At 31.9% G+C, this 24,425-nt stretch overlaps 1 protein-coding gene across 1 annotated transcript; it reads left to right on the plus strand.

Moving 5' to 3' along the window:
• The first annotated feature begins 10,006 nt into the window (after positions 1 to 10,006).
• LOC137830387 (protein kinase and Mad3-BUB1-I domain-containing protein) lies at positions 10,007 to 17,662 on the plus strand. The gene is made up of 14 exons (XM_068637699.2): positions 10,007 to 10,161; positions 10,251 to 10,392; positions 11,299 to 11,456; positions 11,534 to 11,624; positions 11,768 to 11,878; positions 11,972 to 12,059; positions 12,494 to 12,597; positions 12,700 to 12,771; positions 12,847 to 12,936; positions 13,019 to 13,176; positions 13,717 to 13,777; positions 16,420 to 16,558; positions 16,648 to 16,765; positions 16,987 to 17,662. The coding sequence occupies exons 1-14, from the start codon at positions 10,079 to 10,081 to the stop codon at positions 17,174 to 17,176; spliced, it is 1,605 nt and encodes a 534-aa protein (XP_068493800.2). The 5' UTR covers positions 10,007 to 10,078; the 3' UTR covers positions 17,177 to 17,662.
• Positions 17,663 to 24,425: the final 6,763 nt, after the last annotated feature.

The raw sequence follows: 24,425 nt of genomic DNA on the forward strand, positions 1-24,425 counted from the left end.
TTCGGAAACTTATCTTGCTTGTTTTGTGGATTAAAACATAATCCTACTTTTCCAAAAACACAATTTTGAGATGCCAAGACATTCTCAAAGTTGGATTTACCCTTTGAAAGCTTATCCACAGTTCTTACAAGATAATGAACTTTATTTTCAAGATTTTCACAATTTTCACAAACAAGAGAGTCACACTTGCAAAAAGAGTTTCTGTAAAGAATTTCAAGATTTTCAAAATTTGTTTTTGAATTTTCCAACTCTTCTTCCAGTGATTTAACTCTGTTTTCAAGCCAGTTGTTCATTTCCTTCAACCGGTTATTCAAGAGAGCCAATTAGTTAGCTTCTTCATGAGTTTTTTTAAAGGCTTGAAGTAATTGACTATAGTTTTCAGCATTTAAAGAAGCATAATAACTTACGCTACTTTCATGCTTGAATCATCCTCCTTTTTGGCCATAAAACACAGATTGAGACCTTTTTTTATTTTGCCTCCTTTTTCTTCTTGTTTGACTTCTTGTCTTTACTTTCTTTATTTCAGTGATACTCTCATGAGTTTCTTTAAGTGTATCCCACATCTCCTTAGCAGATTCACATTTTGAGATCCTGAAAAATTATTTAGGGTGTGTTTGGATTAGGGAGTGGATGTGTGAGGATTTGAGGGAGTGGATGTGTGAGGATGTGAGAAGAAAGTGTGAAGAAAGTGAGGTTGTTTGGATTGGGGTATGTTAGAGTGGATGTGTGAGGAAAATTTATTTTTGTGAGTGATGAGATGATTGTGAGGAAATTTTGATTTTTTTTAAATGTGTAAAATGTAAGTTTACAAATTTACCCTTATCTTTAAAAATATTTGAATAATAAAATATAAAGTATTTTTGCGTAAATTTGAGTTAATTAAAATTTTGTAATTATTTCCAATATCATTGAATAATTATTTAAAAAAAAACACGAATTTCTTATCATTTAACACATGAAATTTTTTGATAAAAATAATAAATCTGTAAGTGACATGATGAGTATGATTGAAATTTTAATTAATGAAAACTTAAAATTACAACTTTTTTTATATTTAAAAAAACTAATTTATTTATTTATATAAATAACTATATTTAATTTTATTATATTATAATTTTATTTATTATTAATAATAAATAATAATTATTAAATATTTGATATAAAAATAATTATTATTAATATTACTATTATTTAATAATTTTATTTAATTTATATTTATTATCATTATTTTAAAAATATATTTTATTAATAATATCATTAAATATTTGTGTTGGTTAAATTTATTGTAATAATTAATATTTATATTTAGATAATTTTAATATTATTTTATTTGTATTATATTATGTTATATATTAAGTAATCTTCTACTTTTATGCAAAGACAAAAAAATGAGACTAAAATGGGAAAAACACACTTGCTTATGTGGCTTTCTTCAAGGTTCTTTGCAATATGAGGAGAAGTAAGGGAAGTACTGTTCACAGTGATCCTCTCTTCCTCTTCCGCGCACATCAGCAGATCCAAACAAGGGATATCACTGCACTTCCATTCTCGTGAACAGTACATCCCTTGAAGCAAACAGGCCCTTAGAATCCAAAGCAGAGGTTATGATATTCTTGGCAATACAATCAAACTTGGCCTTTTCACTTTTTTCATTAGTCCATTGGGAACAAAGTTTTTTAATAAAAGATCCACTCTTTTTAATCTTAGGAATGAAAGGGCCATTTTCAATTGCATCCCAAATTTCTTGATCAATGGATTCAACAAAGATTTTCATTCTAGCTTCCCAATACTTATAATTCAAACCACAAAACAATGGTGGTTTGTTAATTGAAGCACCCTCCTCAAAAGGTAGTTTTCCAGTCATAGAAAAAAGATTTTAGGAAAAAACTTGAATATTTTTCAAATACCAAGCTTTTGATGCCAATTGTTAGAATATATGGTCTTAAACGAGATGGAAGGTGAATTGTTTAAGAGGGGTTTTTGAAATCTTTTTGAGTTTTAACAAAATTCTTTGTATGAATCCATAGTAGAAATCAGGTTAACCAAGAACAAGAGCAATAAAACAGCAAAGCAGCAGAAAAACAATCGGTTGTTTATACCAGTAAAAACTAAAAACAGAATGTAAATGAGTTTAAGGGTAAGAGAAAGATACACCAACAGTTTATACTGGTTCACTTTTAAACCAAGAGCTACATCCAGTCCCCAGAAAACCACTGGGTAATCCACTAAGTAATCAAACCAGATTACAACACACAATCCACCAAAGCAGTGACCTTGAACCCTTCAAGAAACACATCCACTTTGGCAATTCACACCAAGAGTATTGATGTTGATCCCCTCAAGAGCACACAACATTCCTTGGCAACACAACACCAGAAATACAAAAGGTTGAGAAGAGATTACACTTGTTTACAGAACAATCTGAAATCAATACAAATGCAATCCTATTCCACTCTCTTAGAAAAACCAAAGCTTTGATGTGAATGTTCAAATCTTGAATCAACTCTTTCACAACTGAAAAACTCAAATTTGTTTCCCTCATTTGTTTGAAAACATAAACAAACTATTTATATTTTCCAAAGATTGGTCAAAGCATTTAATGAAGGAGCGTATTCAGTTGGAAATCATTTAAAGCACATTCAACCACCAAAACATAATTTTGTTAGGATTTTCAAAGAAACAATCGATTGAAACCACGAAACAACCGATTGTTTGGTTTGGCAGTTGAGTCAACCAAACTCAAACAGTTTTCAACCTTTTCAAAAACTCCTAAGAGTAAAACAACCGGTTGATTCGAAAAAACAACAGGTTGTTTTTCACTTAGTTTGAAAAACACTTTATTTAAAAAATATTTAAAACACATTAGCTTTAGATTCAACAAAGGAGTGGATTACATATAAAGCTACCATGATCCCTCCCAAAACACAACAGCAACACAGTCTTGCATCAAGCACAAAGGATTTGGATTCTTCAAAGCACTTGATCACTCTTGATCAACAATCTGACGGGATGACCACATGGGTACCAACTTGTGTACTAACCTCTGGGGCCATCCGTTCTGGGAGTGTCCTAGCTGTTCACGTGCCATGCATGCAGCTCACCCTTGGAACGTGACCCTCACGGGTCGTATCTCTTCCAGTGGCTCTTTACTTGTGTTACGCCTGAACGCGCCATCCACACCACACGCATGGACTTCTCGTGATCTAGGCTTCTCCCTAACTGATAATTGGTGTGTGGTCTGGGATCCACCTCTCATGGCCCAGCTCTCTTGTTTGAGTCACCGATGTCTGATGTCTCATCGCCCTCACTATATTGCCGAGGACACATCAGCGCATCCTGATGGCCGATGTCTGACCACTCTTCGACACCTTGACTCACTTGTCTTGCAAGACACTGGCCCACACCGCTTGTGGGACCCAACTTACGTGGCCCCTCACTATTAGCGGTCAACGAAACCCGAGGGCTGATCGGTACAATCATTTTGATGGAGAAAATCCTAATTATTTAAAACTGATTGTGATTGGTGTCCGTGTAAAAACAACATTAATTAACATAAATGAGAAATAACCCAAGTTAAAAAAAATACTTTTATCATAGTAAAATCCTAATTAGTTCAAACTGAATGTTATTGGTTTCAATGTAAAAACAAAACTAATTAACATAAATGAAAACTAACATAGGTTTATGATGATAAAAAAATCATGTTAGATCTTATAATATTGATGATATAACATTCATCTATTTTCAGACAAAAAAAATCAATGACTACCAAAAAATAATTAAACTTAAATTTAAAAAAATATAATCGATATCAATAAAAAAAACAATGTTTTATCCATAACAACCCAACTTCAATAGTATCAAAGATATCTTTATTAAAATTAATATAATGATCTTTGTACCGCCCTGGTGGTCGGGTATGATGACGTGGCATCCTGCTGAAGTGTAGGCGTGTTGACAAGGCGCCAGGTTGGCAGTTAGGAAGGAAGTCGGGAGGCACGTGTAGTCGCACGTTGGCGTGTTCCGATCTCCAGCTTACCAGAATAGGCGATCGCCAGGTTGAGGATGAAGTCGCCAGATGCAGACCCAGGCGACCAAGCAGTCGGAGATCGCCAGAACAAGCACATCGCCGAAGATGAAGGAGAAGCAGATTATGAAGGCGGCCGGCGAGACCACAGGGAAGGTGTATGAAGGCCCTAACTCGCCAGTTCCAGTATAGATCGCACTCCTAAGTTAGCTATGCACTGGGCAGTACCATGCATAGGTAACTTAGCCGAAATGAGAGTAGAAGCAGCGCCAAGTCAGGGAGCCTCCAGATGATGGCACGTGTACAGTTGGATGCGAGCCACGTGTCCAAGTCTGTAACTGCCAGGAGAGAGAAAACCACCAGGTATATAAGAGTTCTTAACAGATTTTCTGAGGTACGCACGTTCAGTTCATACACTTTACGCTTGCGAGTGACAGAGCTGTTTGTGAAAGGATTTGCACGGTTCTAGTTCTATCAGTTTTTGGTGATACCGTCACTGACTTGAGCGTCGGAGTGCGATCGGCCGCAGCGGCGCCGTGTCGTTTCTTTGCAGGTTCTTGAGGTAGATTCCGGGGAGGAACGAAGGTGAGAAGCGGTGCGCACGTCGATCCTTTGACGAGGCATTCTCCAGCGCTCCGGTCAACAGGCAGGATCAATCTTAATTGAGATCCAATTAAGAAATTATGAGAGAAAGAGCTTAAAATTTATTAAAATTCTAAATACATGTATATTGTCATAAAATATCTCAAATTCTTTATAAAAATAACTATCTTCTAAAAAAATTTCTTCAAAACATATTATTAGGTTATTCTACTAGTACTCCCAATCTTTTTATATAAAAATAATATTATATTTAGGTAAAATAAAAATAATTTTAATTTAATTTTAAAACATCTTTAATTAGTTTAATTTTAAAAATTACTTTTCAAATTCATAAATTTGGTTAGATAATTTTTTTTATATTCTAGTACTAAAATTAAATTTAAATTATGTAATTTACTCAAAACTTGTCATTTGGTTAAATATACATTTGTATGAAAAAGGATATCTACAATCAAGTTTTACATTGGTTATTTATTTAACAATCAACTATAAAAAACATGATCATAAAGTTATAAATATTTATAATTTTTTGACATTGTTAGTATAATAATTCATGAAGAATTTAGCTTTCATAGTCAATTCTAGACATTGAAAGTTATACATGCTTATTCTACAATCAAAGTAAGGAGGTGAATTAAAAATATTAGTCACAATTTGTGTTGTCATTTTTTTTAGTTCTTGAATCTTCTTTGTTCTTACCATTTTATGATTGTTATCAATTTTTCTTATTATTATTATCATTATTATATTTTATTATTATTGTCATCGTTGAGTTGTGATGAACTTGTTCGCATGTCTCTGTCACTTGGTTATAATTGTATTACTTGATTTTATACCATCTTTTAATTTATAAATTTTTAATTTATTATAATAAAATTGTTAAATAGTATTTTTTTTTAAAGAGTGGAATTAAAGTTTAACTTAATATCAAAATTGACTTATAATAAGAGATTTATATATAGTTATAATATAATTTAACTTTATTTAGTTTATGTGAACTCTTCAACACACTTTCTAGTATTAAAGACAAGACAGTATTAAAGACAAGACATATTGAACGTGGTTGAATGATTATGAGATAATCTAAAAGAAATGAATTTTAAGCTTGTACGGTTGGGGTTGGACGAACCATGTCACCTGGTACCAGAGGTTGTCCGACCGACTAAATTTAGTGCACCAAGGTAATTAAAGAAGATACACGATAAATCAGGTAATTCCATATAAGTTATGATACACATTAAATATGACCCATGATAGTTGTTGTTTTGTTGTCAAATTAAAATGAATCATGTGTATAGTCTAATAGATAATAGTATAATTGTGGGAAGATGACCTTAAGTCGTCTCTCAACGAATCCAATAGTGAAATCAGTATATCAATGATTAGAATCTATCTGCAAGCAAGAAAAGTTAGCAATAACAATAAAGATAAAAAAAAGATTGAGATTGTTTAACATAAAATATAAAAAAGGATTAAAATAACAAATAAAAAGTTGTTGATCCCCAAATCGTTGAATTCTTCACCGGTTCTCTAAATAATAGTCATTTCTTAATCCTCAAACAAACAGAGTTAAACCAGATTAAACATGCCCCAATTTGATTCAACTGAAGTTCACTTGTAAAACATGGTTTAATCAGTACTCACCTTGTCCCATGCGTATACTTCATGAGAATTCTTATCTCCTCTCTTTTAAATCATGTGCCCAATAAATTAATTAGAACAATGCGAATTAACTAAGAAACCACAATTTAAGATAAGAAAGACTCTTAATCATGAGTTCAAGTACAATCTATCACAAAAACCAGTTTTCCAAGAGATTAGAGTATTAAAACAACTGCTATAGAAAATTGAAAAGCAAAACTTTTATTGATCAAAACTTCATAATTCAATGGGGGGATTTCAAAGGAATCAACCAAAAGGTTTAGCCTTCCATGCGAAGAAAAAAATACGAAGATAAAAAATGTAGAAAAATAAACAACGGAAGCAACTTTGCACTCAGGGATATTCGTCTCCTATGTGTTTCCCTGACTCTCCTTAAATAGGCATGCTCCATGCAACCTCCTCCTCATTCCATGTTGGAGGCACCACTTTTGGTGGAGAAGATAGTGGAGAAAACGATGGAGAAATTCAAGGTGGAAAAAATCTCTCTTACTTTGCATAAAATCCTCTCAAATATTTTGTTTTGTTTTGATTCAAAGAAACAACTTGGACTTTTTTTGCATATTTGACCCATTCAAAAGGTAGACACTTCCTTCATACCATTCACTCTAAAAACACAAAATTAACAAAAATAATAGTGGCCCAAATAAACTCAATTATATGAATCTTAATTAAAACAATGGATCTATTTATTATTATACTCCAATAGTCTATGATTAAAGTATTGAGTGTGAATAAAATTATGCTCATCAAATACCCTCACTCTATCCTTTTGCACTTATGGGCAAAACAATCTATGGACTCAAAGAAAATAAAAAAGAAAAACAGTGTAAATAACAAATAGCAAATTCTAATAACGCATTAGGAAAGACATGATATAATGTCAAAAAATTAAGAAAAATGTGAATGGAAATTCCTATATTATAACACACAAACAAATAATTGAAATCAAAGGTTGAATCAAGAATGATAGAACTTTCACCAATCGCTCTCCAACTCTCAAGTGTGTAGGGTTTGTATTTACACTCAACACTCAGGAAGAAAAACACTATCATTTGCTTAACAAAACTCTAATATTCACAACAATTGAAAAACATACAATTAGATATCAAAAGGACTTCATAAGGGATGTAATGAAGCTAAGGTAAAGGTAGGTAAAATGGGGAAAAAAGCTTAAAACCATAGAAAAACAAAGGAACAATGGAGTATAGGTATAAAAACAAGTGTAAGTATCATGAAAATTCAACTCCTCTTTTTTATTTCAAGACATCATTTTTTATTGTTTTTCTCATGCAATAGATAATCTAACCAGTGTATTAGACAATCCACTCTTATGTTCTTTATTTGTTCTTCTTTTCATTATTTTATTTCTTTTTTTCTCTTTTTCGATAATGAAGAAGTAAACTATGAAAATGAGGTACACCTCCACACTTATTCAAGATTCAAGAACCTATTCCCAATTTGATAAAACTCATTTATCTTCTAACGTAGGGACAAACATGATTTTTGTTTTGTTTCACTAACTAGACACTTACCAAGTCTTTCCTGATGAGAGTTTTTCCTTTATCACTATTACAATTTTCCTTAATTTTTTTTTCTGGAAACTTAAAAATTAAAAGGAAAAAAAACTAAAGTTTAAGTTAAAAACAAAAATAAAACTAAAATTTGTAAAAAAAAAAGCAGAAAAATATAAAAATTGAAAACAACAATAGAAATTAAGAATAAAAAAAAACAGAAATAAAAAAAATAATTAAAAAAATAAAATAAATAAAATAAGATCTAGAAAATCAAAATAAGATATAAGAAAGTAAAATAAAATATGAGAAATCAAAATAAGATAAAGATATAAGAAAATAGAATAAAATAAGATAAAAAAATATCAAATTTTTTAATTTTTATTTTTTTTAAATTATAGTAAATAAATAAAACTAATCAAAAGAAAACAAAGTTAGATATAAAAAAAAGGAAAATAATTTTTTGTCATATTTGAATTGGTTATTAGTTTTTTTTCTTTATCTACATAATTTGACATATTTGACTTCATAAAGGTAGACATTTTTTTTTCCAACCATTTACTCTAAAACACAAAATTAACAAAATAATAGTTAAGGTCAAAATAAATTAAATTATATGCAGAAACTGGTTTCGGGGAAAATACCAGTCGGGCAACTGACCGATCGGAGTCTTTATCTCCAACGAATGGTTCTGCTCCTATATTTCCCACAGCTATCTCAGCTATTTGTGCTTGGACTCGATCCACCGGGTATGGATCCGAATCATAAACTCGCCATGGGATTGCCACAAAAACCGGCACTGAATCTAATTCAGTTGCACTTGCCTATGACTCAACCTTAGCTGAGGCATACGGATGAACCAGAACTCTCTTTCTGTCCGGAGGGAATCATTCTTTCTCAATCAATCATGCCTCAACTGGATAAATTCACTTATTTCACACAATTCTTCTGGTCATGCCTTTTCCTCTTTACTTTTTATATTCCCATATGCAATGATGGAGATGGAGTACTTGGGATCAGCAGAATTCTAAAACTACGCAACCAACTGGTTTCAAACCGGGGGAACAAAATCCGGAGCAACGACCCCAAGAGTCATTCTTAATTAAAACAATAAAATTAATTATTAAAGTTCAATAATATATGATTAAAGCTATTGAGTGTGAATAAAATTATGATCATCAACACATCAACGAGAGGACCCATTACAAACTCTATAAATAAGCATGATTATACGATAATAAGTTATGTTTTTATCAATATATTATCATACTCAGACACATATAACTTACTTCATTGTCTTTTGTATACACACTTTTGACCATGAACTAAGGATCGAATACGAGAAGGAAAGAGAAAAATGCATAATAGAAGGAGGAGTATCAATTGTTGAACTGTTAGCGAATAATGTCTAAACCTATGCAAATATAAAACTTAACCTCAAATTTAACTTGTATGTATTAATTTTATATCTTATAATTTTATGTTATATATAGTTCATGGATGTGAGTTATTCAACAAATTTAATTAATCAGAATAATGTTATTCAGTGTATTTTTATACATTCATTTTAAATGTTTCATTATTAAACTATTAAAACAAAATATAAACTTCAAAATTATACTTCATATTTCAATTCATTATATATTTCTTATATATTTTCTATTTTTTATAAATTTATATGAATAATATTATTATAAAGTTTTATATTTTATTTTATCTTTCATTGAATATTTTATAAACTATCATAATAATAAAAAAAATTATTTTTGATTATATTATAAAACTAAAATTGAAATTATATTTAACTTTTGTTAAAATTTATTTACATTTTTTTTATTTTGTTGCTTCTCTCAAGGAAATTAAAATTAATCTCAATTTTTTTAATTAATTATTTAAAATTAATTTTATCTATTATAATTTTTTTATTTTTAAATTTTTTTTTTTAAAAAAATTTGTAAAAAAAGCTAAAATTCAAATTTGGAAGAGTCTAATTCTAATATGGTTTTCAGCATGGAGTCATTGTGCACACTTAAGAATTTGAGCATTTGAAAGGAACTTACACAAATTTTACAAATTATGAACTTACATAGTAAATATATTTAATTTAAAAAATGAAGTACATTGTTTTTAATATTGGGGGTTTTAGAAAATAAAATATGTTCTATAGGTCCAAACATTTTTTTAATTATAGAAAAAGGCTATGTAGATTTAAAACTGTGCATTTCCCGCTTCAACTCCAGTTATCAGATTCTGAGTGAGTTCAAGGTTCAACTCCATGATCACCACCACGCTCAGCCGTTCACCCGGTTTCACAATTGCGGTTGACGCATCCAAGGATCCTCTCGTACCGTTTCTCTGGTTCATCCCTTTCTCTCTCTCGAACACTTGACACACACAAAGTTCCACAATCTCATCAATCTTATGCGTATTTTTTTGTGTGAATTTAGGTCTATCAAGGAAGCCCTAGAAGCTTCGTCGGACGAATCCACCTCGAACCTCAGTAACTTACTCAGAGATTGTATCAGAAACTTCAAGAACAATGACCGGTATCGGAACGACGTCAGATTCCTCAAGATCTGGCTCATCTATGTAATTCCCTCTTCTCTCTCCGAAAATTATTTTCTTGATGTTGAACTCAACACGCTCTAGGTTATAGTACATACAGAGCTAACAATTGGACACACAACAGTGTCTTAGGCTCTATTTAGATAAATTTATGGCCAAACACTTGTATGAAAGCAGAATATAAGAAGCAAAGCAAGTTACATTTTTTCTCTCAACTTGTGTACTTCAGATTTTGTAAACTTTGGGTTGTTTGTGCTTAAAAATAATGAGATTGTAAATAAGAAGCAGAACAAAAAATAGAAAACTGTTGTATTTCTGTTTCTGCTTTCTTAAATAATTTACCTAAAGTTGTAAAAATTTCTAAGAAGTGATTATTTTATTAAGAAATTACGCTTCTCTGAACAATAGTTTAAACAAACATATTTGAGATGGAAGAACTTCTCTAAAGATTGAAACTCAACAAGATACTCTTTGAATAAATTCTGGAATAAGTACTGTAGAAAAAATGCAGAAAATAAAATGAATGAAGTTTCTTATATAAGATAAAATTAAGTATGAATAAATTAAAAGGATTCTAGAAACCAGATTATACATAAACCAGTTTTAATTTATAGGCCAAATTTATTTCATTTTTTTTTCTTATTTTATAAGTGTTTGTTGACAACTTTATCTAAATAGAGTCTAAGTTGATTTACACATTCTTTTCTTCTTTTATAAGTTTATTTTAACATGTTCACATATAAGTTTGTTTGAATGGATCTTAATGCTTAACATAGTAACTTGTGGTTGCGCGCATGTAGTAATTAAGGAAATCATTTATATTGTTGGAAGTTTGGAATGGTTTACGAGCTAGAATGTGACGTGGAGTGTTGTTACTTTTAAGGAACTTTTGGAAGGGTTGACATTGATTCTGTTGGTTTCTTTGTGCAGATGGGAGTTACTGATGATTTTGTCAGTGTTTTCAAAGAAATGCTGGACAGTAATGTATGTGCCAAGAATTCTTCACTTTATGTGTGGTCTGCAAGTTTATTTGAATTGAAGGGAAGATTGCGTTATGCTCTCTTCATCTACCAGCTTGGGATTCGCAGGTTGGTTTTGTTGATATTGCAAGTGGAATAATTAGAAAATGTAATTTTGATTTACTGTTTGGGTCAATGTTCGATAGGAATGCGAAGCCAATTGAGTGGTTGAGGAAGGCGCTGACCTTATTTCTCAATAGGATGTCTGAAATACAGAATGCTGCTTCAAACCAGAAGGTATGCATATTGGAACAATCTCTTAAAATTAAAAAACAAAATTTTGTGTACTATTATTTTTTATGGTCTCTACACTTATGTCAGTTCAATTTTGAGATTTCTAATTTCTAATTCAAGAGTTGTTATATAATGTTTGAGTTCAGGTTGATGATCTAGAATTCATGAAATTGGAAAATAGTGGCATTAATCCTTGGGACACTTCCACCATGGATAACCTCTTAAAGACTATACATCCTTTAATTATAAAATTTGATGTGAGATATTTTAATCCTTTGATATCTACTCGCCTTGATTAACACATGTGACAAAGATTCAGTTCCCTTATGCTTCATTCAAAACTCTTTCAGGGGTATCGTTCAAAGGCTAAACCATACTCAGGAAAAGTGGTCTTATCTGCGTTGAAGAATTCATCAAGGAATAAAGTTATTGAGATAGGTTGTTCACTCTTTAGTCTTATAGTATTTATTATCTGAAATCTGAGAATAAAACACTATTTTGTTCTTGAAAAACTTGGAGTCAGGTGACATTAGTTCCTAAAAAGTAAAAGTCACACTATTTTTGCTCTGGAAAGATGAAAAAAAAATCAATTTAGTTTCTAGTAATATCGTGCAAAACAATCACCAAATTATTGGCGTGTATATATATATATATATGTATATGTATATGTATATGTATATGTATATGTATATGTATATGTATATGTATATGTATATATGTGTGGTTGCGCGCCCCCGCGAGGATTAATGTTTCAGAATGGATTATACTATAGTTTTACTTATTTCTCTATAAGCTGCTTCCTCATATGTGAGCTTCAATTTATTTTACTAACAGTTCTATTACTCCTCTTTGTTCTTATCATGACATTAAAGGTGGAATGAAGTACCTTATAAAGGGATGCGCTGGACAGGGTGGTTTTGCCCAAGTATATAAGGCTAATGTCAACAGTGATCCTGACAATGTTGTTGCTCTAAAGGTGATGATGGCCTTTCAAAGAATTTTTCTCCGAATTGAAGACCTATTGTCTCATTAGAATTTAGATGTATTTTGAATTGAACTATTAAACCTGAAATGGCAGATACAAAAACCAGCTTTCCCGTGGGAATTTTACATTTACCGTCAGCTTGATCTGCGCATCTTAGACAGAGAGGTGTGTTGTTGTCAACTATACCATCGACCCACTTTTTCTAGGAACATCTGATAATTCTGACTTTTACTTTATCAGAGGTCAAGTTATGGTTTCGCTCACGGAATTCATCTGTATTCTGACTGTAGTATACTCATCTGTGACTATTTAGCTAATGGGACACTACAGGTCCGTTATTTATTTCCTGTGATTTTCCTTATTTTCTTCAATATCCCTTTGGTATTAATCTTCAACTGAAAATGCTATGCAGGATGCGGTAAACTCATATGTGGTCTTAGGAAAATCCATGGAAGAAGTGTTATGCATTTATTATACAATTGAAATGTTACACATGGTTGAAACTTTGCACGGTGTTGGCTTGATTCATGGTGATTTCAAGCCTGATAATCTGCTAATTCGATATGCTAGGTAAATTTAAGCTTATGTACAGTTCATGCCCACGTTACTTATTTTCACACACCTCATGCTTGTACAATCAGTATTCTAATACTTCAAAACTTTTCCTTTTTTTTTTCAAATTATCCATTTCTAATTTCCTTCATTCTTTGGTTTGTTTGTACCTTACAAGACTGTAATCTTAAATTTTTTTCTCCATTCTTAATTTATGATGGTACGATTAATGTATCTAAAGGAGGGGTATTTTCAAACCATTATTTGGTCCTTGTTATTTTATACCCTTGTATCTAAGGATTTGAGGTTTACAAATGTCCTCTATATCTACCCAAGCATCATCTACTGGAGGAAAATGGAAAGCAACATCAATATAATCATATAAACATGCTTTCCATATTTCATGAGAGGACTTGCTTGCAAATTCTTGAAAGACTTTTGTTTGATGAGCATTGTATATGATGTGCAACGCAGGCTTAGTAATTGCGTGTTGTGTTAAGTTGGTTACATGATTTTTATTAGTGGATTGTTCTAATTTCATTTCTTGCTATTTTTCAGGGGTAAGGGTGACCTTACAGAAGATGGGTTCTTGAACCGAAGTGGTCCTTGGTGTGATCAGGTTAGTTTTTCTCCGGATGATTACAATTGAAATAACATGTTAACTCTCGGAGGAGGAATTGAATAGAACTTTTAAAAAAATGCTCTGAAACCTTTTTGCAATAGGATGATGATTACACAGTTTGGGGATGATCATCTAATGGTCAGAAAACGTTTCAAGAGGATTTTTGCAAAATCTTGAAAACGCTATCCGATAATTGGTACAAGAGTATTAGACGAGACAATGAAACACTTTTATATCGGTTAACCTCAAAATTGGGTTATATCCACTTCTCCTTGTAAAAGTTTCGTTAATAAAAACTTATTACAAACTTATCAATATCACTTTTCGCTTACACCAAATAAACAAAATCACTTTTAACTATTTCTTAGGAAAATTAACTAAAATTAATTCATTTTCAAAACTACACAAATGTACAAATGCAGAAAAAATTAAACATTTCTTAGTCAAAAAAATTAAACATTTCTTAGTCAAGGTTGCCTGTAGACAATTTTAATTAAATTTAAATTCATTAATCTGTCATTTATTATTTTATTTTTTTAATTAAAGTTGTCAACTAAATTGACAATTTTAGTCTAAATTTAAGTTGAGGTTGTCAATTTTGTTGACAAGTTAACTTTTTTAAACAATTAATATTTTTTAAAATAAAAAATGTATATAATAAAATTAAATTACTGAATATAAGTCATTAAAAGATGATATTAAAATATTTTATGATAACAACATTATAAATGATGATTCTACTGTCTAAATGGACCATTTCTTCTATTGTGACCTTCATTGCGATAGTAAGACCATTTTTTTTGGCTTGTTCTGAATTGGTTGATCCATTTCATTATGCAAACGAGTTGTAATTGATTGTCCCGACTCTTTACGTCGCATGTAGGGGGTCAAATATGAAATTTGGCCCTGTATAAGTAGACCAATAATCCTTGTTTCGAATGGGATGAAATTCAACTTGACATGCCTTTCTAACTGTGTGGAGGTTGTAAATTGGATCATGGAATGTCGTCATTTGTAAATGACAAGAAGAACAAACAGTAATAACGTGACGACAGGAAAGTCGAAAAGCTTGGAAGTGGTCACAATAACACCACCAATCATTTAATCTAACTTTTATATGACTGAGATCGTCCACCATGTTGGTGGGGGTGACTAATTTTTGGACATCAAATTCATAATTATCTGTATTAAACCTTTCCACAAAACACATAGTCAAATCTTGTTGATTTTTTCTAAGTAAGGTTGTGATATCTTCTGGATAATAATGATCCCCAATATCTTCTAGATATTTTTTAAATTATTATTATATATATATATTATTTATTTATTTATTTTTAATTATTTTTAAAAAAATTAACTGAAATTGTCAACATAATTGACAACTTCAATTTAAATAAAATACACTAAAGTTGTCAATCCGGTGTACAATTTCTTTACATTTTATTTAAGCCGAAGTTGACAACTTTAATTAAAAAAATAAGAAACAAATTAATGAATTTAATTAAAGTTGTGTATACCATTGACAACTTTAACTCAGAAATGCCCATGCATTTGCCCATTTGTGTAATTTAGAAAATGGATTACACCATTTTAGTCAAATTCCCTATTTCTTATCTCTCCTTAAGATAAAGAACAAGTATTCTTTTAACACTAAACCAACTTTTGTGTTTCTCGTGTATTCTTTTACTGCCTCTCCTAGCTATAACAATAAAGGTTACAAGGAAAACTCTTTGAAGGGAGCATATAAACTATGAACACTCGTTGTTAGAGGTTACAAAGTGAAAGTTTTACTAATAAAGGTCATTCTCATATATTTATCTTGCACTTACGGAGGCTTTACAATACTATTGCATGCAAAACACTTAATTTCACGTTGAATTACCTAGCATCACTAGTCGTTTCCGCATGAGAGAGCTTCTATTTATATGTATTGAAAAAGACCGTTGGAGCTTGTGTGTGGATCCTCGTCCTTATGTTAGTGCTTTACCAAAGGTTGATAGCCTTCTTGTTGACATCGTTGTCTTTTTCATTCAATTTTTTATACAAAGGACAACTTCTCTTTTGAACATCCCTATATATAACTAACAACACAAATTGAGCATACAAATTCAATAAAAGGTTAGTCTACTGTGTCAGACTCATTGTAGGGATTTATGACTTGCATTTGGAGAAAAGTAGACGGTCTAGCAAATGAAATTTGCATCTATTGATATCTATGTGGCTCAACATGTACTAGCTATGTGTTGACATCTATGCTCTAATTAGACGATCTAGCCACATAACTTCATTCTGACATCTTATGTTCATAGTTTAGACTTTTTGTGCATTATCTAAACTTTATTTGTACTTTAGATGATCTTGCTTTAGAGGGTCTTGTTAACTTTGTATTGGTCTGTCTTGTCGTCTAAGCCTTAACTTGTTTATCCTGATACACTCTTAGAGAAACTATGATTAACTCTTCAAAACTTAGTATTATTTGTTATTATCAAAATTATAGATTGTGACCATATTTATTGATGGGGGATTAAACTATTCATTATAATTTATGGCTAATCTATCCATCTATTGTCTATGTTTAATAACAAGAGACCTTTTTGTTGGTTTTGTTAATCGACGAGTCGTATTGTTCTATCTTGTAGGGTCTTTGCCTTGTTGACTGGGGAAGAGGGATTGATCTGCATCTCTTTCCAGATCACACGCTATTTAAGGGTGATTGCAGAACTTCTGGTTTTCGCTGCTTTGAGATGCTAGCGGATAAGCCGTGGAAATTTCAGGCAAGTCACGTCTTAAATTGCACTACAAAATGCAATGGAACTCATTATTTACTGCTTTTGAGTTTCTCTTCTCTATCTCCTGCAAACAGGTAGATGCATATGGCCTTTGTGCTATTGTTCATGTGATGTTGCATGGTTCCTATATGGAAGTCGTCAAAAAAGAACAATCTGATGGGGGCTACCTGTATCTTCCCAGACGACCCTTTAAACGGTATATCCCTAGTGTTATATTGTATGCAATTGTTACTTTTGTTTATCTCAGCGATTTTTTTATTTATAAGCGTGTCGTTGTATGAAACTTGCATCTTTCTAGTTTCCTGGTTACTAAAGTAAATTTGGAAAATTTAATGCCACAACGGAAGTGCTTTTCACCCTTACTTTTATCTTCAACTTCCTTTCTCATTCTGATAGTTTGCTTGTTGGAAAAAACAGTTACTGGAACATTGAGCTATGGAAGAGTTTCTTCACTAAGATGCTAAACGAATACCCCCATCATGATGATAGGAGTTTGCTGCAGGACTTGAAGAAGTCCTTCCAAGACTATATGGGCTCCAATCCCCATCTTATAAAGAAACTAATGGAGTTACTCTCAAAGCAAAGGGCTTCCATGTGTTCTGCTTAATGCTTCAAGATCATTGCACCCTCACTTTTGTTTTAACCATCTTGCAGCCACTAAGCACCTCTTATATTACTGTTATGAAGGAAGAAAAGTAAATATATGCACAATGCAAGCAATAAAAGACAGATTTAGAAGGTAAAACGTCCTTGTAGCACATGCTCATTAACTAAGGAAAATACCATGTTTTGCTAGTTAAGATCATAGTAATTTCAAATTAAATGAAAACTGGATGCACTCTTATCCACTGTAGAGACAAGCTCACCTTTTGTGTATAAGCACGCATTAGCCCCTGTAATTCCTTTTTTTTTTGTCTTCTGTAGTTTGAGTAAGGTCAGAAATTACCCTTTTTAAGTAATGGGTTCGCGCATGTTCAAATGTATTGTATTGTATGCAGTTATGACAGTTGTATAATGTATATTGCGTTATGTTTATTGTTTACAACATGCATCATATTCAAAAAAACTATAAAGGACTGGGTTCTTTTAAAAATCTCTATATATTTGGTAAGTTCCATGATACTTGGGTGTTCCTTTTATTTGTACGCTATGCTGGTAGATGGAACTTACGTAATTTATTACTGGACAGAGTTTTGAGATGATTCTATAGACATAATGAAGTTTCAATTACTGCCTCAATTACATGAGAATAGAATTTTGCTTCCACTTCCAAGGGCATATGGATGGACCAATTCAGCAACACGTCAACTTTTCTCAGAACTTGATTAACAAGGTGCATCCACTTGGTGCACCAAGTTTATGCAAAAGTGTTTAAATCTAGATATTCAATTTATCAATTGATATGAACAGGAAAACGCTCCCAGAGTCAAGAATTTTGACAAGTTTCTCCGTTCCCTGTTTTCTCCCGACAATGAATGCTCTTGCCAACAAGGAAATATGGTTCTTTGACGATTTGGGTTGTGTTACTATAAGTTGTAAAATGAAGGGATTAATATTTATTGAAAAATGATGTGATTTTTAGTGTGATGGATTTAAAAATAAATATATAAAATAAAAAATAAATTTAAAATTAAATGATATGAAAAAATATTAAAATAATAATATTAGGAGTTATAATATGGTAAATCTATATCACCCATATTTATTTCATCTCTAACTATAAGATATTGCATTGAAATTTTATTGTTTTTTTACAAGAGTTTTTAACTATCTCGTATGAATTATTTTTTGAGCCAAACATTTTGAATTATTTTAGATGTTATGGAATGTCTCTTTTTTCTCTCCTAAGCTTTGGAGAGTTGAGGACTTCAATTTTAAAAATTTAAACTTTACTTGTTATTTTTTTTCTTTATATATTAGTATTAATTATTTAAAAGTAATTTTGAAAAATATTATAATTACAGATAAATTTAATATTATTAATTATTTTTTAGCGAATTAATTATAATCATACGCTGCAGTTTACATCTCGACTATTTACACAATATAAGCAAGATAACTTTGGTTCTATAAAAAATACTAAACGTTTTGTAGGAGTGAGTTTGGATTAGAAGATGAGGGATAAAAATTGATGAAGAAATAAATAATAGTGGTAGATTGACAGAGATAATTTTTTAAAAAATAGTATCAATTTTCATCTATCTCTACTCATTTTTTCCTATTTTTATCTTTATCTTTTTATTATTTTTATGCAACCTTATTTCTAACTTTATTAATAATCTATTTAAATCCTATTTATTTTATTATATCTATTAAAAATGGGTATTTGTTTTTGTATCTCCTTACTTACCAATATGAAAGTTCCATTTTGTTTCTTTTTATTGTACAATTTTGAAGTTATAAGTATCTTTCAAATTGTTCAATTTAGAAAAAAAAATTGGATTGTGGAAGATACTTTTAAATTTTAGATTGTAGAATTAAAAAGGATAAATTAATATTTTTTTATATCTACAAGGAAAGTATGGAAAGAAATACCCATTGCAAATGGTAGCAGGAGTAACTGTTTTTCTAACTGAGGTATATTTTCTGATAAGCCCAATTCGGTATATCTATCACTATGATTATTCATTTCATTAATATCAATAATAATATGTATTTAACTCGACTAATTACTTTAAAATCGTATTTACGATTATTTTTAGTCAATAGTAAAAAAAGTATACACCAATTCCTCACTTTTAAGTAAATCACATATAAATTTGTTTTAATAACAAAAAATTAGACTACTTGTATTTTATCATTTTCTACTTACACCAAATTTTGTTTCAAATCTCGTACTGATTAAATTTTTTAAATTAAAAACAAAAAATTATTACTATTTATTTATAAAAAACTGTATCATGTAGAAAATAAAGACTTAGATTTAAGAAACCTTTGGCATGTAAATTTGTTTAAAAGAAAAAAAAAATTAAAATACTGTATCTTAAAAAGGTTCACCAAAATACTTACATATGTTCTAAAGTATAAAAATTTGAGTAGATTAGTAGATAAGAAAGAATTTGGATGCAGGGATGAAGAGAAATGAACACACAACAATTATACTGGTTCACTCAAATGAGCTACATCCAGTCTCTCTTAATCCAAGGTGAAATCCACCAAACAAAATGTACCAAACACACTTACACAGCCACACAGCCACTGTTCTTGAACCTACAAGAAACTTGGCACTGAAAAACATTATTTCAGCACACACTCTTCAAGAAACCCTATCAAGAAGAGTTTACAACCACACTTCTAAAAAAAAGAAATATGAAACGAATACACCTGATAGAGGATGTAGAAATCTACCTTAGACCAGTAGAACAGATTACTCAAACAGTAGCAACACCTCTCACCAAGCCTTAGAACCAAACAATAACAAGCACACTTTTGATTTTTGAAATCTTTCAAGAACACATGCTAATTCTCTGTAAATCCTTAATTCTCTGATGTAAAACTTTTTCTCAAATGTATGATTCTTATCTAAACGTAGGAACAAGTTTTCTTTTTATAGAAAAACAACTATTAACAAATTTTCAAAAAACAGTTAAAGCTGTTATAAAAAAGACAGATTGAAAATAAAAGGAACAGATTTATTTTCAAAAGCAGTTAGAGAATCTGTTATGTGAAGGAGACTCAGTCAACCATTCTGGTGCAGGAACAAAACGAAAAAACCATTTAAGATAAACATGGCACCAGACTAAAAAGAATCTATTCATTTACAGATGAACAAATTTATTTTTCAAAACGATAACAGAAAAGACTTAATTATCGAAACACAGTCGTTTTGAAAGAGAGAAGACTTAGTCAAAATACTTGATGCACAAAACCTGATTTTCAAAAGCCTTAGTCAATGCATCAGTTTAAAAAAGAATCTGTTTATTTAGAAAAGAACAGATTTATTTTTATGCAGTAAATGTGTTTTTTGCAAAACATGTGAAAAACAGTTTCAGAAAATTTGTGCTTGCTCTTATCACATGGTCAGGGGTTGAGAGGTGAGTTACCCAATAGAAAGCCTACTCTTAAACAACCTCTAACCTATACCTAAGACATTCTTAAAGCAAATACAACTATACATGAAAAGTACACAAATGGCTTCATCAAACACATGTCTTGAAGGGGCAACAACCATCTTCAACAATCTCCCCCTTTTTGATGGAGACAAATCCCCATAGCTCTGTTGCTTTAAGAACCTGTACTGCACCAAATACTAAACCAGAAAATTGAAACATTGCATAACATGTAAATCAGTTTTAAGGTGCAAAATGTAACTTCCTGTTTCAGCTAGCTTCACTTAGCATGGTGAGCTATTTTTCTCCCCCTTTGGATTCATCAAACAACATTTAAGCATAGAGAAAGATAAAACAGAAACACAACCATAACAGTCCAGAAAACAAATACAAATTGTTCAACATTACAGAAATATAATTTGATGAAAGAAAAGCATGGAAAACAAGATACTTCTAATCTTTGTAATATAACTCTGCAAGCTGCAACTGAACTCCTTCAATTTGATCATCAAGGTGCTGAAACCTTGCTTGAGTGGTCTCAAAATATGCTCTCTATTCTGCTGTCATGGCATCAAGGCGATACAGAACTTGCCTTTCAAACATGGATAATGGTTCACCTCTGTACTCTGGAGTTTGATAGGCAACGATAACATTTTGATGAGTTGCAACAACTTCTTTATGCACTGATTGGGAAGCAGGTGAGTCTACTCTGATTTCTACAGATGGAGAGCTTGTCCTATGACTTCCAGCATGACCAGCAGATGGCTCTTGCTCGTAGGAGTGATGGATAACATAACATGAGTGTTCTGCAGCTTGAACCGTGTCATCTTCCATGGGAACAACCTCATCTCCATCTTCATTGTTGAGGCTTGAGGCTCCACATTCTTTTTGAGGATCCTTACCTTTGAGAATTACCCAGTTGTCCTCCACTTTATGAAATTTCATTTTTGTGAGAGTTGAGTTGTCAATCTCACTTACAGCTTTGATGGTTTCATTTCGCTCATTGGAAGTGTCAATGCCAAAGTGGTCAATCAATTTTGAAACAAGTATAGCATAAGGAAAGCGATAATCAGTTAATCTTTTGGATTTCAGCATATGCTCATTGATGATATAAACCCAGTTAACCTTGATCAGATTCATGATGCAGTATAAAAGGATTAAATCCTCTTCATGTAAAACAACATGATTTGTACCTCTTGGGATGAGCTGCCATGCTATAATGTAGGCAACAAGACGTGGTGTTAGGTTCAAATGACCTGCATGGAATTTTCTTATGCTCTGGGCAGAGGTCCTCATACAGCTTTTGTAATATTGAAGTTTGTTGAACTCCTGAATCCCACTTGTGTTCCCTTTTCCAACCTTTAGACTAGAATACTTGATTCCAGCCACTGAATTCCAGACATCACTTGTGACCTTCATTTTGATTCCTTTCACATAGGAAACAATGTTCTTTCCATCCAAGGTTAGATTAGTGTAAAACACCTTAACTAAATCAGGATACACATTACCAGTTAATTCCAGCAACTTTTTCAATTTCTGGTGCTTCAATGCAGACCTTGTTTCAGCCAATTTCTCTGATTTCAGCCAGTTGAAATCCAGCACCTTGGGTATGTTAATCTGTTTTCTGCTCATTTCGTGAATGTAGGCATTGATACCCTCTTCATCTCCAGCGAACCAGCCTTCCAGCACACCTTGAAAGGTGCTTTGCTTGTCCTGATTTTTCTTTTTCTGTCTTGAAGAAGAAGCCATGGTTGAACCAGAATTTTCTTGTGTTTCAAATGGTGAGAACCGAAAATGGACAACCAATGTGGGTAGCAGATTTTTACACAGATTTATATTGTAAAATGAATGAGTTGATGGAGCAGTTATGAATGGATATGCATGAAGATTTTATGCTCTGAAATTGTGCAGAGAATCTTTGAAAATATGCAGCAAATATTTAGGGTCACGATGCACACATACCATACCTTCATTGAGTAGCCAATGCATCAAATCGGTTACATAACCATGACCAGAACCGTCAAAGGTACAGTGGTTAATGCCCACTAAGTCAGTCAATCAGTCAAAGATCACTTTCTCTTTCCTAGTCATCAAAGCATATGAGTACCAAAAATAAACACATTTAATTACAAATAAACTGATTGAATTTTTCACTGCGAGGTACAATTGACATTGATAATTCCCAATTCATTAAGCAGAAAATTAAACCTATCTTTAGCCAATAGTTTTGTGAACAAATCTGCAAGCTGTAAATCTGTACCAATAAACTTAATCTCACATGTTCCATTTGAAATGTGTTCCCTTAGGAAATGATGCCTAATTTCAATGTGTTTGGTTCTAGAATGCATAACAGGATTTTTGGTTAAGTTGATTGCACTTGTGTTATCACACAACAGAGGTATATGGTTAAGTAAGATACCAAAGTCATTCAATTGTTGTCTTAGCCATATGGTTTGAGCACAACAACTCCTTGCTGCAATGTACTCTGCTTCAGTAGTGGAGAGAGCAACACATGCCTGTTTTTTGCATTGCCATGAGATCAAACTTGATCCAAGCAAGTGACAGGTACCACTGGTGCTCTTCCTAACAATTTTGCAACCTGCAAAGTCTGAATCAGAATATCCAGTTAAACTCAATGAAATGTTACCTGGATACCACAAGCCAACTTCTTTAGTTCCTTGCAAATATTTCAGAATCCTTTTGGCAACATTGAAGTGTGATTCTTTAGGAGCAGATTGAAACTGAGTACACATGCATACTGCAAACATTATGTCAGGCCTGCTGGCAGTGAGATACAATAGAGATCCTATGAGTCCTCTATATTTGGTTTCATCAACAGAAATTCCAGCTTCATCATGATCCAAGTGACAGCTAGTTGAGAAGGGTGTGCTGATTGGTTTGCACTTGTCCATTTCAAATTTCCTTAGCAGATCTTTGCAATACTTAGCTTGATTTAAGAAAATGCCTTCCTTGAGTTGTTTGACCTGCAAGCCTAGAAAATAGTTCAACTCACCCATCATTGACATTTCAAACTCACTCTTCATGATTTCCACAAAAGTTTCACACAATTCTTCATTGTTTGATCCAAAAATGATGTCATCCACATATACTTGTACTAGAATTGTGTCATCTCCTTTCTTCTTAATGAACAAGGTTTTATCTGATGTGCCTCTGTTATAGCCTTGTGAGGTGAGGAAATCACTTAGCCTCTCATACCATTGCTTAGGAGCTTGCTTGAGCCAATAGAGAGCCTTTTTAAGTTTGAACACGTGTCCTGGATGTTGATGGTCTTCAAAACCTGGTGGCTGTGAAACAAATACCTCTTCATTTATATAACCATTCAAGAAGGCACTCTTCACATCCATTTGAAATAGTTTGAACCCTTTGATGCAGGAGAAGGCAAGTAGCAATCTAACAACTTCTAACCGAGCCATTGGTGCATATGTCTCATCATAGTCTATTCCTTCTTCTTGATTATACCCTTTAGCCACTAGCCTAGCCTAATTTCTGGTAATCACCCCATGCTCATCCATCTTGTTTTTGAATACCCATTTTGTTCCAATTATATTCATCTCAGGTATTCTAAGAACAAGAGTCCAGACCTCATTTAGAGCAAATTGATTCAGTTCCTCTTGCATGACCAGAATCCAGTTGCTGTCCTTGAGAGCTTCATTCAGATTTTTGGGTTCCACTTGAGATACAAAGGCCATTGTTTCACAGAAGTTATTCAAGGATTTTCTAGTTGACACTTCTTTCTCAATGTTCCCAATGACATTATCAAGGGTTAGATCTCTCGGGGTTTTCCAC

Source organism: Phaseolus vulgaris, chromosome 11 (genome assembly GCF_051622355.1).
Source record: "Phaseolus vulgaris cultivar YP4 chromosome 11, ASM5162235v1, whole genome shotgun sequence".
Taxonomy (NCBI): domain Eukaryota; kingdom Viridiplantae; phylum Streptophyta; class Magnoliopsida; order Fabales; family Fabaceae; genus Phaseolus; species Phaseolus vulgaris.

Bases quoted from the DNA above. Each gene is read 5' to 3' on its own strand.
- LOC137830387 (XM_068637699.2), top strand. From the start codon at position 10,079: ATGATCACCACCACGCTCAGCCGTTCACCCGGTTTCACAATTGCGGTT. The intron at 13,778-16,419 runs GTTAGTTTTTCT...TCTATCTTGTAG, and splicing joins GTGGTCCTTGGTGTGATCAG to GGTCTTTGCCTTGTTGACTG. The intron at 16,559-16,647 runs GTCACGTCTTAA...GCAAACAGGTAG, and splicing joins GCCGTGGAAATTTCAGGCAA to ATGCATATGGCCTTTGTGCT.